The following is an 18,248-nucleotide window of genomic DNA, read 5'->3' as shown; positions in this document are numbered from 1 at the left end:
TAAAGATCAAAATTTTAAAATAATTTAAAAAAGGTATACCCATTCTTTTGGGGTAGTAGATCTCCCAATCTACTGTTTATTTCTGATTAGAAGAAAAATGTGATCAGTCATAAATGCAATGTGCGTCCAACAGGGGAGACACATATTAGAATAAACCTGACTACACTACGAGGACAAAAGTATGTGGACACCTGACATCCAACATTTAATCCAAAATTATGGGCATTAATATGGAGTCGGTCTACCGTTTGCTGCTATAACAACCTCCACTATTCTAAGAAAGCTTTATTCTAGATGTTGGAGCATTGCTGCAGGGATTTGCTTTCATTCAGCCAGAAGAGCATTAGTGAGATCGGGCACTGATTGGGAAATTGGGCCTGTTGGCTTTCCGATTGATCCCAAATGCTATTGGATGGGGTGCCAGTCAAGTTCTTCCACACCGTTCTCCATAAAATAATTTCTATATGGACTTTACTGTGTGCCCGGGGGCATTGTCATGCTGAAACAGGAAAGGGCCTTCCCCCAAACTGTTGAATGTGATTGCATGCTGTACCATGAAGATTTGCCTTCACTGGTACGACGGGACCTAGCCCAAACCATTAAAACAGCCCCAGTCTAAGGGGTGACACTTGATCATATGGTGTATTTGTAAAGCTAGAGTGAATATGAACATGAATATCAGTTTTATGTTGATGGTCATAGTCAAACTACTGTGACTGTCACCCTCTGCAAAAGCAGAAGAGTTTCTATCAGCACTCATTTCGGCATAAGTGAAACAATTCTGGTCCGTCTATCTTCTGCTTCCCCCTCAGCTAACATGAAAAATGGTTCCACTTCAAGCATTTCTTTTTTTTTTTCCAAAAATAAAATGTTAAAATCAGCAAAATGCGCGACTCTATTTTGAGGAGCCTCCGATGTGTGGAGGGGGCGCTGAGCAGGAGTTGCAGCTTACAGACGGGCGAACGGACGCCTGTGATTGGTCGGCTGACAGTGGCACTGCCCTCCGCCCCTCCTCCAGCAGGTACGGCGGGAGCCATCGAGTGCACGGTGACCAAGAGTGCAGCCTGTCACGTGATCACCTGACAAACAGACGCTCGCGCGCACACACACACACACACACCCCTCCCTCCTCTCCCAGCATTCCCCCACGCTAACTCCCCTTCCTCCACACATGCTGTCCATATTCCAGAAACCACTGACAGATGTTACCCAACACCCATTTTAACAAGCCATCCTTTATTTCTTTGCTTTTTCTCATTCCCCTTCTTTGCCCCCCTCCTGAATTAGGGAGTGAACGAGTGTAAAAATGATATTGAGCCTGGGTCACCTTGAACCGCTGTCAGTTTGGGAATTGGAGCCCATTGTGCTATTTTTTCCCCCCATTTTCTGGAATGCAAAAACAAGAAAATACTGAGAATGTCTTTGGTTTTGAGAATCTTTGCTCTGAATGGAAACTGCTGTATGTTATGAAGTGCTGCTATAAAACGCTGTGATTAGTAGCAGTGTTTGCTGTTACATTTGGACATTAATTGCCAGTCAGAAATGTGGTTGGATTTTAAGTGAAAGCTTATCTTTAGGTCAGAGACAGGGCAGCTTATAAACACACTGTAAAATGATAATAAAGCTCCCATGTGGAGACATAGCTCTGTATCGAATAATGGATCAAATTAGCTTGTGTTCCTTTTTACATATGGGAAGCGAACCTGCAGCCCCCTGAGAACCTGTGGAGACATCTACTTAAGCCACTGGTTTGATGTACAGTAATGCACCACAAAACCCTGAAGAAGGTCTTGACAGTTGGATGATGCGTAATTGGCCATTGCTTTTATCCAAGGATGGAGGATGGATTTTTTTGTGGCAATTTTGGGAAGAAAAGTCCTTCCCAGTTGCTCAACTCTGAGCTATGATGCGTACATTTGTGATGTAATTAGGTGCTTGAGGAATGCTCATTGCTTCAGTATGAGTGACATCATCTGTCTCCTCGGTGACAGAGAGAAGCGGACGAGGCCAACGGGTGAGCACCTGGAAGAGATGACCTGAAGGCTTACCTTTACTGCAAAGGTGATGCGATTTCACGTAACTGCTAGCTGGCACTTAACCCACTCCTGTCAGAGCAGTGCATTGTGGGATTACAGAAATTGGTCTTGAATTTGTTGAATTATTACATAATTGTTTCAATTAGCGGAGAGTCTCAGACAGAGTGACTCTCTCTGCTATGCACACCTCGTTAGTTAAAATGGGAGATCTACTGAGCCTGTGCATGTTTGGCTGAAGGGTACAGCTGCAAAAATTTGCCTGTGGATGCAAACCTGGTCTGGTTCCTGAGCCTCTGTGCAGCACTGCTGCACTCAAACGCCAAGCTGTATGTCTGTCGTCAGCCATCTTACATTTAAACAAAATAGGAAGTTAAAGTATCTTCTGAAACTGGCCAGCAGTACAGTGATGGTCTATACAAATTTTCAGGCTGCTAAGCCGCTACACCGTAAAACGATAGAAGTGACCAGAATGGGTCGGGTGGAGGGGGGGGGTCTCAGGTATTCGCTACATCACAGTAACTTCCATTCCTTATAGTTCCAGGACCAAGAACTTTAATAATTGTTTTGTTGATCGCTCTGCAGCTAATAGCATTTTATTGAATGGGTGTACTTTCTGAGGGGCACTGTTTCATGCTGTAAAAACTGTTCTCAGGAATGTAAGAATTCTGCCATTTTGCCTGCTGGCTTGCGAGCACTGCAGGGCTACTCAACTCCAGGTTCTGCGTGCTGCAGGATCTCAGGTATTCGCTACACCACACGATTTCACTCAGGAACTTACTTCCTGGAACCATGGAGGTAAAATAATTAGCGAAAGCAGCTGGTGCGGTGCATGGCTGAAGGGAACACCTGGAAACACTGTAGGGCCTGGAGCTGGGTAGTGCTGCTGTACTGTGTCAGGCTTGGTTTTGGAAGAACCCAGGCGAGGTCTTTGCTACTCGGGCTGGGTAGCTTTTAGGCAGAGCAGCAACCCTGTGTGAATGTGTGCCCGCAGGAGCTGATATGCCGTGAAGATGAGCATCTCGAGGGACAGCATCTCTGACCCTGCCAGGACAGAGTCCCGCAAGCGGAGGGAGGATGTGGCCGAACACCTGGGCCCCAGGTAAGGGGCCACGCCCCTTCTCCACAGCCAGGAGTAGTGCAGGGTGTAGTGCCTATAGAGCTGGATTCTGGAGCTGAAGGATTTTTCACTATGCAGTAGTCACTTTACCTATAAGAGCAAATGAGACTTTAAACCACATTAAATTAAAATCCACATCAGTCCCCAAATTATTAATGAATAGGGTATTTATTAAATAAAGTTTTGATTATGTTAACATTTTGGTCAGTGTATTTCAGCACCAACTCCATTTGCACTGTACTCTTCTTCTTTCCTTTGAAGAAACATTTTACATAAAAGCTTTGTGACTACATATCCCAGCATCCTCTTAGGTGAGCGCACTACCCTATTTCCACAGCCCCAAACGATGCGCAGACAGACGAAACCGCGAGCAAGAAAACAAGTACATTCAAGAGCTGGCCGAGCTGATCTTCGCCAACTTCAACGACATCGACAACTTCAACGTGAAGCCTGATAAATGTGCAATCCTAAAGGAGACTGTGAAACAGATTCAGCAGATTAAAGCACAAGGTAATGCAGAATGGTTTGCTTCATAATGTTAACCTGTGGTCACATGACCTTATTTCTTAAGGTGAGATGTTTTTATTAGGTACGTACAGTAATGTGTGTCCGACATAACCCTGTGATATCACTCAGTTGTGGCCAACCCCCAGGCATCACACCTTAAATGCAGTTACTTTGGAAATGTGGCCTTCCACCATGCTGATGCTGTGCTTACTGTGGCCCCACTATCCCCCACCTGCTGATATTCCCATTTTTCCTATTCTCCAGAATGCTTTCTGTGATTCATTATGGCTTTGTGTCACAATTAAACAGCTCACTCAGCTGAATCAGTTAATGAATCAATCACTCAATAAGTCTGTCACTCTTTGTTTTCATCCAGCTGCATTTACAGGTGGGTTGTTACACAAATATTGGTCAACAATGGCCATTTTCCTGAGGTAATTAAAAAAAATAGAGCCGATTTGGAGAAAAACCAGAGAATTATTCCTTCGGCTCCTTAAAAGCCGATGTGTTATTGTTTTGTTGTTTTTACTGCCAGATGGTCTCATCCAGGCAGACGAGCATAGCTTTAGTTTCACTTATCCATCCTTATACAGCTGGATATTTACTTTACGGAAGCAGTTCGAGCTAAGCACTTTGCTCAAGGTTACTACAGCGGTGGCCCACCTGGGTATCGCACCTGCAGCCGACTGGCCCCACGCCCAGGCCTGAGTGCTGTTTGATCAATCTGAGGGGCCCGCCACGTATCTGTGAGGTAGATGAAGCTGCTGGTAATGTAAGGCTTCCCCCCAGTTCTACAAGATCTGTCACTTTTTCCAGTTTTTCATTTGTCTTGTTAAGTGACTGAATTGAAACAGGGTTGTACAGGGTTTTATGTGCAATGCAGGGACATACCTTAGATATTTGCCATGACACAGTAGGCAAGTAACGTACGTAAGTAAAGTATGTCTGCTTCCCAGAAACCTTTGTTGATATGGCAGCAAGTCGCTTGTTTTCATAATACAGGTCCAGGAAGGAGGAGACAGGAAGTTTGAGATGAGTCGTCTGTGTGCTGTTGTGTGTGACGGGTTGAGCGGTTATGGCTGTCCTGGCTGTGAGGATAACCTGCACTCTTATTTGGCAACATTCTGTCAAATAGAGTTTGCCTGTAATCAGAAGGTTGCTGGTTCAAAGCCTGCACAGGGCATTGCTTTTGTACCCTTTAGCTAGGCATTTAATCTGTACTGATTAACTAGATACCCTGCTGTATAAACAGCTGAAATTCTGTTTCCCTGGACAAGAGAGTCGGCAAAGGAAATCAATGGTGTAAATGGTATAATTTTTTTTACAAAGGAAAACATGCAACATAGTGTTAAAAATAACTTTTTCATCACTTGTAAATAGGTGTTGTTGAACAGCATTAGCAAGTCCATTTTTGGGGACTCTGGTGTGTTTTAAGAGTGTGTGTGCCCCCCGCCCCCCACAGCTCTTATTGTTTTGCCTCCAGCGCAGCAGCTGCGCGGTGTCACACGGGCCGAACAGCGGTGACCTTTCACCTCTGGCGTAGCCGCGTTCTTTGCCGAGCGCCATGGCAACACCGTCAAACAATGGGCCGCCGTACACGAGAAGGCCTTTGTGTCAGTTTAAGATGCTGAAAAGCTCTACTGTTCCCAGAGTTAAACGTTTACCGCTTGGAAGTCGCGGGCAGTTATTTCCATCACAAAGGATTGTGGCCTGTATTAAAAAAAAAAAAAAAGCTCACAGCTGCCTGAAGAGGGCCTTTTTTGCACACAATGCTGAGTGCAAGTAGCTGCGGCCACGACGGTCCGTCTCCCATCTGTTTGGACCACCGCCCCCAAATGGCACAGTTTCCCTCACCGATATCTCTGTCGCGTGAAGTAGAAATGTTTAGCCGCACGGTGCGATGAACGTCACACTGTGTAAACCGTGAAGAATTGCAAACGGTTTATGTTATGCTTAAGGGCTCGAGCTCCCGAGAGCAAGTGTGTTCTCTCGCAAACTATGACTGTGGGCACATTCTGGCGGAGGATTGTAAAAGTGTGATTTATTGGGCGACCGCAGGGGTGTGGTCTAAAAATCCCGCAGCAACTGAACATCACCCACACGCGTGCTTTTTGCATTTCTGTTGACGTTTCGGTTGAGTGGGGCTGCTATCTAATCTCCTCTCTCCTCCCTCCCGCCCTTCCTGTCCCCCCGCTCAGAAAAAGCTACCTCAGCCAGCGCAGGGGAGGTACAGAAATCTGACGTCTCCTCTACAGGCCAGAGTGTCATTGACAAAGATGACCTGGGGCCCATGATGTTAGAGGTGGGGAGGCCCATACTATGCGTTTCTGTACCGTGCGTGTGTGTGCCTGTGTTTGCGCGTGCGTGTGTGTGTGCGTGCGTGCATGTGCATGCGTGTGCGTGTGTGCAAGTGTGTGTGTACGTGTGTGTATGTATGTATGTGTGTGTATGTGCGTGTGCGTGGGGATGAAAATAACGATCCTAATGCACACCAGTTTGAGCTGGCCCAGGTTTTATTGCAGAAGGTTTGTACATTGAGATCCACCCTTATGATGACAACAGCACTGGCTCAAACTACTATGACAACAGGACTGGCTCAAACCACTATATATATATTTAAGTGTTATTTGTATGGTTTGTATTTGCACACGCTTGGGTCAACGTGTTTGCTTTTGTGTGTGTCTTGCTTAGGCGCTGGACGGGTTCCTCTTTGTGGTGAACATGGAGGGGAACATTGTGTACGTGTCAGAGAACGTCACACAGTACCTGCGCTACCACCAGGAGGAGCTGATGAGCACCAGTGTGTACAGCGTCTTGCACGTGGGCGACCACGCTGAGTTCATCAGGAACCTGCTGCCTAAGGCCTTGGGTGAGTGGCCGGCTAAACCACTCTAACGCAAACAGTCCCGTTCTCTGCAGCAGACACGGTGTCTGGCAGATCATGGCGCTGAAGGTTTTTTTTTAGTGTGTACATGTCTGTAGCTGGAAATAATTAACAGATGTCGAGGACTGTCAATGAGAAACCATGTTATTTTGGGCTGCTGTCTGGCCATCCTGGTAAGACAGTGTTTTATTGTGTCGGTGTGCCCCATGGTCCAGTGTCGGGTCCGATGGCCAGGCTGTGAATGCGTAAGTTTAGCCTGGCCTTCGGTAGTTTTCAGATTGGTGACACTTGCCACTCTTTTGCCCCATGTCTGCAGTGAACGGCGTCCCCTGGTCCAGCGACCCTTCTAACAGGAGCAGCCACACCTTTACCTGCCGTATGCTGGTGAAATCCCAGAGCCAGTTTGGCGAGAGGTCTCCCACCAATCCCCAGGCCCCCGACCAGCAGCCCCAGCAGAAGTATGAGACCATGCAGTGCTTTGCCGTGTCGGAACCAAAGTCCATCAAGGAGGATGGAGAAGGTGAGAACTAGGGACCTGAAAACCCAGCCTCACCCGGAGTTTCCCTTTGGGCATTGCCATGGGTTACCGGCTCACGGTAAGGCCTCAGACATGTTGCCAGGCTGATGACACGGTTGTTTCTCGTGTGTGCAGATCTGCAGTCCTGTCTGATCTTTGTGGCGCGACGTATGCCCCCGAAGGACAGGCCCGCCTGTCCACCAGCTCAGGAGAGTTTCACCACCCGGCAAGACCTGCAAGGTAACCTTCGCAAGCCTGCCGGAGTGTGTGTGTGTGTGTGTGTGTGTGTGTGTGTTTGTGTTGTGAGAATGTCCACACAGAAGAGAGCCTGGCCCCTCTGGTCCTCATAAGTTCTGTTCCTCTGTCTCTCTCGGGTCCCCGCAGGTAAGATCACGTCTCTGGACACCAGCCAGCTGAGAGCGTCCATGAAGCCGGGGTGGGAGGACCTGGTCCGGCGCTGCATCCAGAGGTTCCACCTGCAGAGCGACGGGGAAATGTCCTTCGCCAAACGCCACCAGCAAGAGGGTCAGTCCTGATGCATTCTGGGACATTTTGGTCCATGTTTTTTTTCCCCTAATACTATACATGTTCATGTCTGTGCAATGTGACTTGTTAGTCTGCATGTGTGTCAGCACACATAAAATTGAGTGGGGAATTGGATGGAGCTGAAAGAAGATACTGCCTTAACATTAGCTTTATTAAGGTCATGAGTTCATATTAAAGGAGTGCTTGTGTATCCGTTGGATTTGATTGTACATCCAGGTACATTCTAGGTCCAAGTGCAATAATATCGCTTTTGCAGTGGAGAGGCATCAATTTATTTATTTACTTTGGTTAATCAGCGAGTCAGGAACACTGAGTCACACTCTCTCCCTGCCCCTATTGCACTCTATAGTCTAGACACCCTCCCCATCTTTCTCATCTCCCACTTTGTATTCCACAAACAAAAGGATGATAAACCACACGTTTAGGCTGTGTAGTATATTGAATAACCTGAGAGGATTGGAGAATGGATTTAGTGGATTTATTGATGCAAGTGAGTGTGCAGTGTTTTCTTAATTTTTTTGTTTTTGTGTGGTTTTAAGAATACAGTTGTAATGTCTCTTCCTTTCTCTCCCTCCTTTTTTCCCTCCCTCTCTCTTTCTCTCCCTCTCACACTTTCTCAGTCCTAAGACACGGACATGCCTTCAGTCCTGTGTATCGATTCTCCCTGTCAGACGGTACCATGGTGTCTGCTCACACCAAGAGCAAACTGGTGCGGTCCCCCATCACCAAAGAACCCCAGCTGTACCTGTCTCTGCACGTTCTTCAGAGGTACCGCCCCCCTGCCCCGCCCAACACCCCACACCCCAAAGATTCCCGTGCTCCTTTAAAATCCTTGGCAGTCTTAAAATTCAGGAAAAAAAGAGATAAAGTGTTTTACAGTTCAACGAAATGACAGTAGTTTGTTTCAAAGTGCCAGAAGGCTTGGTTGAGATTTTGGCGATTATCCTGAAAAGCTTAATGTTTTTTATGAGGTTGTTTCTGGATCAGAATCCACATCCTGCTGTGAATGTTAGAATTGGGAATTTGAATTTGAATCCTACGGAGGTGTTCAATTTCATGGATATTGAGGTCATGGAATTTGGGGTACTGGGACTCGAGAAATCCTTGAATTGGCAGTATAGATGAGCGGGGTAAATGTGTCCAACGTTAGACTCAACCTCCACCAGAGTCAGGCTCCACCCCCCCACCAGAATTGGACTCCAACTCCCGACCAGAGTCACCAGAGTGGTCCCTGTTCACCGCCATGCAAACAGCAAAAGTGAATGCTTCCTGTCAGGCACCGGGGGGGGAGATCTACAGCACGGCCGGACTGAGATGGTAACAATGCAGCCAGTGTTAGCCTAGCCGCGGATAAGCCGCCAGCGTGTTGTTTCTGGAGGAATTGTCAAACTCACGGCCCTGATCCAGCGACGGCGGGGTCGCGGCGGACAACGGCGCCTTTGTTTCTCTGGCACGTTTTCGTGTGGCCAGAGCATCCGCGGCGGCGGGACAGAGCTGGGGGGGTCAGGAATGAGGCGGGTTTCTTGCGTGGACCGGTCAGCGGCATTGGGAACACAAAGCCGCGTTCTGAGCCGTCCGCTTCCATGGACGCTCAGAATTCTGCCGGAGTTCTGGCCTTGGATGAAGGGGCCTGTGTCCCACAGCGATGTGAGATTTTCCCCAGCGTGGGAAACGCAGAAACACATTGGACAGGGCAGACGTTAGCACGCCTCGCTGGTATGCGGCTCGGTTCCTCTGCAGACCACGGAGTCCCCAACACTGCCATTTAATGGCATCGTCATTCACGTCTGCGAGACAACAAACAGCCTTTGCTCATAACCGAAATTGCTTTAATGCAAATAGTGCTTTTTATGTTAGATTAAATTAAGAAGACTGGACCTCAGCTGTGTTATGCTAGTATGACCTGGAGTTTCCACCTGCTCATCGTGCGTGTGTGTTTGTGTGTGTGTGTTTGCCCGTCTCCAGGGAAACGGCCGTCAGTGGGATGGCCCAGGGGGCTGGGAAAGGCATGATTTTGGGCTCCTGCACGACGCCCCCTGTCCAGGGTGGAGCCGGTACAGGGACGCAAGCCCAGGACGGGCCCCCCGGCAGCCGCACAGACGTCCCGGGCAGTGTGGGTGTCTCAAGGGAACAGCTGGTGGGACAGGGGCAGGGACAGGGGCAGGGGCAGGCTCAGGGGGGCAGGCTGGGGTGCCAGGGCCTGGTGAACCACGCCCCTCCTGGCGGTAACTATGCGCTGAAAACCAGCAGCCCGTCCCGGAGCAGCCCCGCCCTCTCGCCCATGCTCTCCCCTCGGCTCCACCCCAGCCCGGGCACTCCCTCGGCCCAGTTCTCCCCCGGCGGGGTGTGCGGGGGGGCGGAGTCCCACAGCTACTCCAGCAGCTCGCTCACCGCCCTGCAGGCCCTCAGCAAGGGTCACGCCGTCGCCACGGAGACGCTCCACACGCAGAGCTCGCCCCGCAACACCGCCTCGCCCCACTGGCCGAGCAAGCCCGACACCCCCAGTCCCGCCCCCGCCCCCGCCTCCGCCCAGCAGAGGGACAAGGAGGCGGGAGCAGGGCACCAGGGCGACGCCCACAACCCGCTCCTCAACAGCAAGGGCCACACCAAGCTGCTGCAGCTGCTGACCACCAAGACGGAGCAGGTGGACCTGGCCGCGCCCGTCCCCGTCCCCGCCCCCTCCAGCACGAGCCACGGGGCCTCCCTCAAAGAGAAGCACAAGATCCTGCACATGCTCCTGCAGAACAGCACCTCGCCCGTGGACCTGGCCAAGATCACCGCCGAGGCCACGGGCAAGGAGCCGGGCCCCGGCGCCGCCCCCAAGCAGGAGCCCGCCAGCCCCAAGAAGAAGGACAACGTGCTGCTGCGCCACCTGCTGGACAGCGACGAGAACCCCGGGCCGGAGACGGGCGCCAAGGCCGAGCCGGGGGACGAGAAGCCCGGCGGGGCGGAGACCGCGAGCGCGGAGAAGCACGACCGCGACCGCGTCTGCGGCCACGACCGACCGCAACAGGTGAGCCTCACCTCAGTCTGCTGCTGTCGTCTGCGGAAGCTAGTGTTATGGCACAGGACTGTGAGAATGTCTGATATGATCCAGCTCGTAAAATCTGTGACACAATGCATACATAATACGCTGGCATGATGCACTGTACTGTGCACGTACTGTATCTCATTTTAATCTGGCATACAGAACATTTGCCGAACATTACATTTTGAAGTCCATTCCTTACAATGACAGCGTCTTGGATCTTAAAAGCGCTGTCCTACCTGACATTTGCATAACCTGATATTTCACATTCCCGTGACCTATTAGACATTTTTCGTGCAGTAATAATTGGACGTGTTCCAGAGGGCAGGTTTGCTTTGTTTCGTTTTTTTAAATCTCTACTCGGGAGTCATTCAATTAAGCCACTTGTCAGTTCGTGTATGCCAAGTTTGCAAAGCAGATTTCAGGCTCGGCTTATTTTGCAGGCTTCGTTACAGGGACGCATGCCATACCGGTTTAAATGGCCGTGATTGATTACCGGATTGTTCCGTGCCCTTTTCTGCGCAGTATTTAGAATGCCATTCCTCTCGTGTGTCAACTGCGGGAGTCGAGCAGGAAGCACCACGCGCACAAAAACGCTTTTTCTTCACGGAATCGGTGGTCTTTTCTTCTGTTTTTTCTTTCTCGCGCGCAGCGTTTTCTGCTGAACCTCGGGCCACGCGTCAGATGAATGTTGCCGTCGCGGTTCTGGGGCGTGGGGAGGAATTACCGGTTGATTAGAATTTGCGGCGTGTTGGGACAGATAGCGCCCGGCCGCCGCGCGGGGAATTCTCTGAATTCTCGGGCGAAGAGGTGGCAGCTGATTGAGAGGGGAGGCATCGGCGGTGCTGGTGATGTCACAGAGGCATTTCGCGGAACGCGCCGTTCCCTCTGCCCGTGGCGGCTCGGGTTTTTATTAAACCGCACTGGCGCTACCTGCCGAAAGCGAGCGGCATAAATGACTTTGGCGGATGTCCGTGGATGTGGGAGGGAATTCTAATGAGGTGGGCGGGTACGAGGCCCCCCCCCCCCGTTCTCACAGCGCCAGGAGACGGAAGGAAAGGCGGCGAGGTGAGAGACGGAAGGACAGGCGGTGAGATGAGAGCGGCGGTGAAATGGCTTGGCCGGGCGGGGCGGTGTCTGAGCTGGGTTCGGCAGGTTTGGCGGGCTTGGCGGCCGGCTCGCGGGCGTGGCAGAAGGAATGAGGCCTGGATGATGAGATGTTGCGGTGGAGAAAAGCAGCAAGTGCCAGCTGGGCACAGATTAGGGGCCCTTGGTACCCCTCCCTAGCCCCCTCTGCCCATGTGGTCTAAAGCACCTGTCCTCAGTGGAAAAGCCTTTTTTATTCCCTCCTGATACAGCCCATGTTATGAAGTATGATACTTTACCACCGTACAGAAATGGCCTCACTGTCTGAATGTACAGCAAGCAATGTCCTCAAACCTGCAGTAAGAAGTTAAATATTACTTAGCCTGGCAATCTGATCTTCTGCCCAAAATGAATTACATTGCATTTGCTCTAATGACAAAAAAAAATGAGTTAGTGCACAGGTTTTATATTAAGAATGAGTATATGGGGCTGCTGGGTAGCTCACGCAGTAGAAGTGCCACCTGCAAGGCATGAGTGAGCACCTCCGTGAAATCCGACACATGCCAACCAGGAGCGGAGCATAACTGCCATTGTGTCACTCAGGGACACGGGGTGAATGCAGTTGGTAGCGATATAGCACTGTTTATTGGTGTAGCGCCTCCTGCTGGCCATCTGGGCACCCGCGGCTAGCTTTGTCTGCACGCGCGTATGAGTGGGTATCCTCCACCCCAGGTCTGCGTATGCACGGCTTGCAGCTGCGGTGTGAAAAGAAGCAGCGGGCCATGTGTTTTGGAGGAGAACCGCGGTTTGCCTTCTCTCTCCCGAGCCGGCAGCAGGGGCCGTATATTAGCAGCACGCTTGTACATAGTTTCCGAATGGGAAATTCCGAATTCGGGTGGGATTGGACATTCCAAATGAAAATGAATTGAGCATGTGGGGGAATTCAAATAGTTAAGTATAATAGAGAAAGAATTTTGCCACTCAGCTGTAAGAGGTAAATGACTGTGAACCTTCCACTGAAATAGAAGAGAAGCAGTAAATTATTTTGTCAGTGACGGCGGCCTTGCATCACCCATGAACTCATTACTGTTTCATATCAGCTCTGGTTCTCGCTGCACATTAAAGCACTTTGTTTTTGTGCCCCCTGGTGGTAATTAGCAATGCTGCGTCTGTCAAGCTGCCTGAGGCCCGGTTTGCTCTGATAAGCATGAATGTAATATTTTAATTAAGATCACACCTTTGCCTTGCCAAACATTCTTTACTCAAATATTTTAAGTTAAGATAATCTCCTTTTGAGTTAAGTAGCATGAAATCTTCTCTGTGCTAGGCATTTTTCTATCTGGGGACAAAAAAAGATTTCATCAATTTTCTGCGATTGTTTGGGTGTGTGCTTCAGTGTACATGTGTTTAAGAGTGCATGCATGCATGCTGTCATGTGTCTTCACAGTCTTCTGAGCTGGACAGCAGCCTTTAGAGCAGCCAATCAGAACTAACCTCTGGGGTGTGGCCTGTCTCTCTTCCCGCCCTGCAGATGGGCAGTGAGCCTGGTCCGACCTCCCGCCAGCAGAGGGCGCTCTCGGGCAGCAGTGTTCCCAGGACGGGCCAGCCAGTAAAGGCGACCGCGGGACGCAGCTTATCCCTGGACACGAGTGTCCCAACCCAGGCCTCGCCCAGACCTTTCCCCCCTCTCAGGAACAGCAGCCCCTACGCCACCATGCAGCAGCAGGGCATGATGGGAAATCACAGCCCGATGGCCAACCAGACCAACATGGGCAACGCAGGTGAGTCAGGGTGTCTGTGACACAGACCAGAGAGCCCAGTGGATACAGAACACCGTGACTCAACTGCAGCTACAGTGCTTGTGTACTTACAGCTGCGCAGACATGCTGCAGAGCTCATTCATGAAGTGCGAACTAGTGACACTCTATTTGCATTCACACACATAAACACATACATTTGTGCATTAACACATGCATCATACACTATATCATATGTACACATACCTGCACTCGTGCACATGTATCCAGATGCACACAGACACAGTATTGGGGGGGGGGCAGTGAAGGGAGAGTGTGCTTTCATCACAGGCTGGCCCTCTCTCCTGCAGGGATGCTCAGTGGGCCCCCTTCTCGATTGGGCATGCAGCACGAGCAATGGGGCATGCCCGGGTCTGCCCCCAACCCCGCCATGGCCGGTATGGGCAACCAGCTCCTGCAACAGGGGGCGGGGCCCGGACAGGTCGGTCAAGTTCCCATGAGGCAGAGCGGCCAGCCGGGACCCAGGCAGATGCTGCCCTCACAGATGGTTAGAAACGGTGAGACCTGAAGCCTCATGTGACCTCACGGGGGGTGGAGCCACAACACAGCAAACTGTGCCCTCACTGTCACAGTGTTGCCATGGAGATGGAGTGGAAGCTTCCAATTGCTGTGTAGGGGGGGTTTTAGCAACAGAGTTTTATTCATAAAACTTCAGTTTAAACACAAATGCTTTACACATCCTTCATATATATATATATATATCTATCTATATATGTGTATTTCTTGTTCTATAACAAATGGCAACAGTTCTGAAAATAAGCTATTTAAATCAAACTTATTCAACAGAATACATTTTTACATGATTTTTATGTGAACCCATTGTTTGATAAATCTGGTCCAAACCATCCAAACCAGATTTTGTGCCATCAGTTTCACAGTCATGTTATCACAGTAACTATGACCAGGTCACATGACCAGGAGTTGGACCAGGAGTGTGATTATGACCTCTCCCAAATGCAGCTCCACTGCACCTGGGGTTGGGCGGGTCTCAAGTCACCCAGCAGCAAGCACCGCCCAATCAGACGGCACCGTGGCCTGACCAAATGATGCCCATGGACCAGCACGCCTTTGGGGCCCAGGGAAGGTAAGGCACCACACTTGAGCCCTCCCACAGCGGCAGTGACAGGGTGTGTGTCCCTGTTTGTCAGCAAGGCCCCGCGTGTTGCTGATGTTCTCTGTGTTCGTGCAGGCACTTCAGCCACCTGGAGAATGCACCATGTCCCCCTGAACCTCCAGACGAGGGGGCTCTGCTGAATCAGCTCTACTCGGCGCTGAAGGATTTTGACGGCTTGGAGGAGATCGACCGCGCCCTGGGCATCGTCCCCACCATGGTGAGCCTCACCTGCCCCGATGCCTTATGAGAGCCGGGCAATCTCCACACCTGCCCCGGTGCCTTATGAGAGCTGGGTAATCTCCACACCTGCCCTGGTGCCTTATGAGAGCCGGGTAATCTCCACACCTGCCCTGGTGCTTTATAAGAGCCGGGTAATCTCCACACCTGCCCTGGTGCCTTATGAGAGCTGGGTAATCTCCACACCTGCCCTGGTGCCTTATGAGAGCTGGGTAATCTGCAAAAGTGCCCTCGGTGCTTTATAAGAGCTGGGTAATCTCCACACCTGCCCCGGTGCCTTATGAGAGCTGGGTAATCTGCTCATCTGCCCCCGGTGCTGCACATTGTGACTGCAGCTTCCCACCAGCTTTTCCAGAGACGCAGAGCACTGCGTGCATGCTAGCGTGCACGCACACTTGTGTGTATGTGTGTGTGCGTGCATGTTAGCGTGCGCACACGCTTGTGTGTGTGTGTGTGCGTGCGTGCATGCATGTTAGCGTGCGCGCACTTGTGTGCGTGTGTGTGTGCGTGCGTGCATGTTAGCGTGCGTGCGCTTGTGTGTGTATGTATTCCTCTCTGAGTCCGCGCATGTTTTCCTGTGCTGACAGAACCAGCTTGGGGAACAGGGCCAGTTTGCCACTCAGAGCCCCAGTGCCAAGCCGCCCATGTACAGCCAGCAGTACGCCACGCCCCCCTCCATCAGCCAGGGGAGCCACGCCCCCATGCAGGACACCGCCTTTCACAGCGCGGCTGGCCCTATGGGCCCGCAGCCAGGCTACCCCATGCTCCGCCCCGGAGTCCGGCCCCCCGGGGCCACGCCCAGCCAGCCCAACGCCCTGCGGCTACAGCTGCAGCATCGCCTACAGACACAGCAGGTATGCATCTCTGTCTTCTACTTTCCTCCACCCTCCCGCTCGCTCTCTCACTCTCTGCCCACGCACCTGTCCATCATGCTGTCGTCCACCAGCCCCTCGCTCTGTCAGATCTGACAGGGTTCTGTACTTGAAAACCTGTTCTGTGTTAAGCTTAAGTCTCTGCTGTGCAATCCCTCTTCAGAATCGACAGCCAATCATGAATCAGATGGGGGGCGTGTCCAATATGAACCTACCTCTGAGACCCAGTGTACCAAGCCAGGTGAGTCCACAGGTGCACTGAAAAACACACAGAGGGACTGTGCAAATAATAACGTCTGTATTATTTCATACAAACAGATACAGCTCAGGGCACTGACACTTAGAGGTAAATATTTGAAGTACAGATACATTTAAAACAAGCTTGAGGCTCAAAGAAACAAACTGTCACTCTGTCTATCGGTCTGTGTTTTTCTGTGCTGTTAAGCCTTGTCTGTCTGTCTGTCTCTGTAATGTGTGTTTTTGACTTCGCCATGCCTGTCTGCTTGCTTCTTGTCTGACTGCCAGTGTCTGTCATCTGTCCTTCCAGGGAGCCATGAACTCTCAGATGTTGGCACAGAGGCAGAGGGAGATGCTGAATAGCCACCTTCGTCAGTGCCAGCTGGAGCATGCCCAGCAGCAGAGGTCCATGATGATGCGAGCGCAGGGCGTTGGCCTCATGCCCGCGGTGGGCGGAGCCTCAGGTGGCGTGCCGGGCGTAGCCACTAGCCCACGGATTGGCCAGCAGAGCCCCCAGCACGTTCCCTACACGCCCAGCTATGGTACAGGACTCGCATCCCCCCAGCCCCCAACCAGCCCCTTCTCCCCCACCTCCCCTGGCCTGCCTGCCCCACAGCTCCTCGCCCACAGCTCCCCCCACATGGGCCCAGCTTCCCAGGGAATGATGGGAAATGTAGGCGGTGGACAGTTTGGGGCTCAGATGCAACACAGTGCCTTCCAGTTTCCCAGCTCAGGTACTGCCTTTTCCCCCAGCATGCTTTGTGTGTGTAGTGTGTATGCTGACATTACAGTGTAGTGTCATAGGGCTCTGCAGGTAGAGAGAATGACCACTAGATGGCAGTAGTTGTACTTGTATGAGCTACTCACGTTGTCATTAGCTTGTTCGAAGTTTCAGAATTAGTAATGCTGGACTTGTGAGTCTTGTAATAATTATGACACCACAGCAGACAAAATGTTTATACATTTATAAGTTCATATTAATGCTGGGTAATTTTCGGTTTACCATTTTGTGGGGACCGTGTTAATGTAAAATAAGGATAACTGAAATGTATGAATTGCAGTGCTGTGCTACTGTACCTGTGCCTAAGCTGCGGACTGAAGCTGTAGAGTGTGGTTGGAGCTGCTGGTTTTTAAAAAGTCCTCATGGGAGCCGTTTGACCCAATTTCTTTTCCTGTACTCTCCCTCCCAGTCATGTGACAGTACTGTTCTGACTTGCACACTGTACTAATTCTGTTAGGCCTGTTAATTGCCAAGTGTGTGAACATACGATTAGTCATATGCATTCACTCTAACCCATTGTGGAATGCACACAAGTGATACTGAAACTTTTTTTACACATTCAGCCAACAGGATGATGTTTTTTTGGAGTTTTTATTTTGTTTTTAAATGCTGAAAGAAAAGGTTGTAAGTTGGAAGCTGATAGTGTATTGACTGTGGGGTAGGACTTGCATCTGATCCCCAGGGTTTCACCCGTGTCTCCCACAGGTATGGCCCAGCAGCCCGACATGGCTTTCACAGGAGCGACCGCTCCTCAGAGCCCCCTCATGCCCCCCAGGCAGAGCCACACCCAAAGCCAAATGATGCAGCAGCCACAGGCTGGCCCCACCTTTCAGCCCTCCTCTGACATGAACGGCTGGATGCAGGGCCACATGGGTGGGAGCAGGTGAGCAGGCGAGGCCCAGGCTGCGGGCCTACCTCTGGATCCTTGTGACCTATAGTGTAAACACTCTGAAAGTCATCACTGCTAACAGTGTGTTTTAATAAAGCAGAAATATTTTCACATTATAAAAGCACCAAATAAACCCTAAAAAAAACAGGCTAACCAGCATGGGGATATTACATTGTGTGTTTTACTCTGATGCACAGATGCTTTTGAGGAGCCATAGTTCTAACAGTCCATTGACAAAAATATGCCTTGTGCTATTTCCATGTTTCTCATTGCAGCATGATGCAGCAGCAGCAGCCAACGACTCAGTTTGTGCATCAGCCAAATGGCGGAATGTACAACACCAACCACAGCATGAACAGCAACATGAACATGAACATGAACATGAGCGTGAACGTGAACATGTCTGCCATCGCCAGTCCCAGCAGCATGAACAATCTGAACCAGTGCTCAGGGCAGATGGGCGTGTCCTCTGCGAACCCTGTGCCTACTTCTGGCCTGCCCCCGATGGGAAATGAGCAGGTGAAAGACTCCGCCCACATAAAGCTAGATTTGTTTTATCTTTAACCAGATGAACATGTTC

The 18,248-nt window shown here is 50.7% G+C and overlaps 1 protein-coding gene across 4 annotated transcripts in view; it reads left to right on the top strand.

Moving 5' to 3' along the window:
* Window positions 1-18,248, top strand: part of LOC118234116 (nuclear receptor coactivator 2-like) — a 38,069-nt gene that overhangs the window by 16,517 nt on the left and 3,304 nt on the right. For 3 of the 4 annotated variants that reach the window (XM_035430461.1, XM_035430459.1, XM_035430460.1), the window contains exons 2-20: window positions 1,992-2,061; window positions 3,028-3,135; window positions 3,491-3,663; window positions 5,859-5,962; window positions 6,352-6,529; window positions 6,861-7,064; window positions 7,197-7,301; window positions 7,446-7,586; window positions 8,228-8,375; window positions 9,573-10,620; window positions 13,253-13,502; window positions 13,829-14,035; window positions 14,499-14,622; window positions 14,728-14,869; window positions 15,477-15,743; window positions 15,925-16,002; window positions 16,309-16,732; window positions 17,485-17,662; window positions 17,944-18,187. In XM_035430461.1, coding sequence (XP_035286352.1) covers window positions 3,047-3,135; window positions 3,491-3,663; window positions 5,859-5,962; window positions 6,352-6,529; window positions 6,861-7,064; window positions 7,197-7,301; window positions 7,446-7,586; window positions 8,228-8,375; window positions 9,573-10,620; window positions 13,253-13,502; window positions 13,829-14,035; window positions 14,499-14,622; window positions 14,728-14,869; window positions 15,477-15,743; window positions 15,925-16,002; window positions 16,309-16,732; window positions 17,485-17,662; window positions 17,944-18,187 — 4,104 coding nt within the window. In that variant the 5' untranslated portion in view covers window positions 1,992-2,061; window positions 3,028-3,046. Of the gene's footprint in view, window positions 1-626; window positions 1,022-1,991; window positions 2,062-3,027; window positions 3,136-3,490; window positions 3,664-5,858; window positions 5,963-6,351; window positions 6,530-6,860; window positions 7,065-7,196; window positions 7,302-7,445; window positions 7,587-8,227; window positions 8,376-9,572; window positions 10,621-13,252; window positions 13,503-13,828; window positions 14,036-14,498; window positions 14,623-14,727; window positions 14,870-15,476; window positions 15,744-15,924; window positions 16,003-16,308; window positions 16,733-17,484; window positions 17,663-17,943; window positions 18,188-18,248 lie in introns of those variants that run through there. The other variant, XM_035430463.1, reaches the window with a different exon arrangement.

The sequence above is a fragment of the Anguilla anguilla genome, chromosome 8, assembly GCF_013347855.1.
Source record: "Anguilla anguilla isolate fAngAng1 chromosome 8, fAngAng1.pri, whole genome shotgun sequence".
Classification (NCBI taxonomy): Eukaryota; Metazoa; Chordata; class Actinopteri; order Anguilliformes; family Anguillidae; genus Anguilla; species Anguilla anguilla.
Note: the sequence above shows the minus strand (reverse complement) of the source record. Positions and strands in the feature narration are given on the sequence as shown.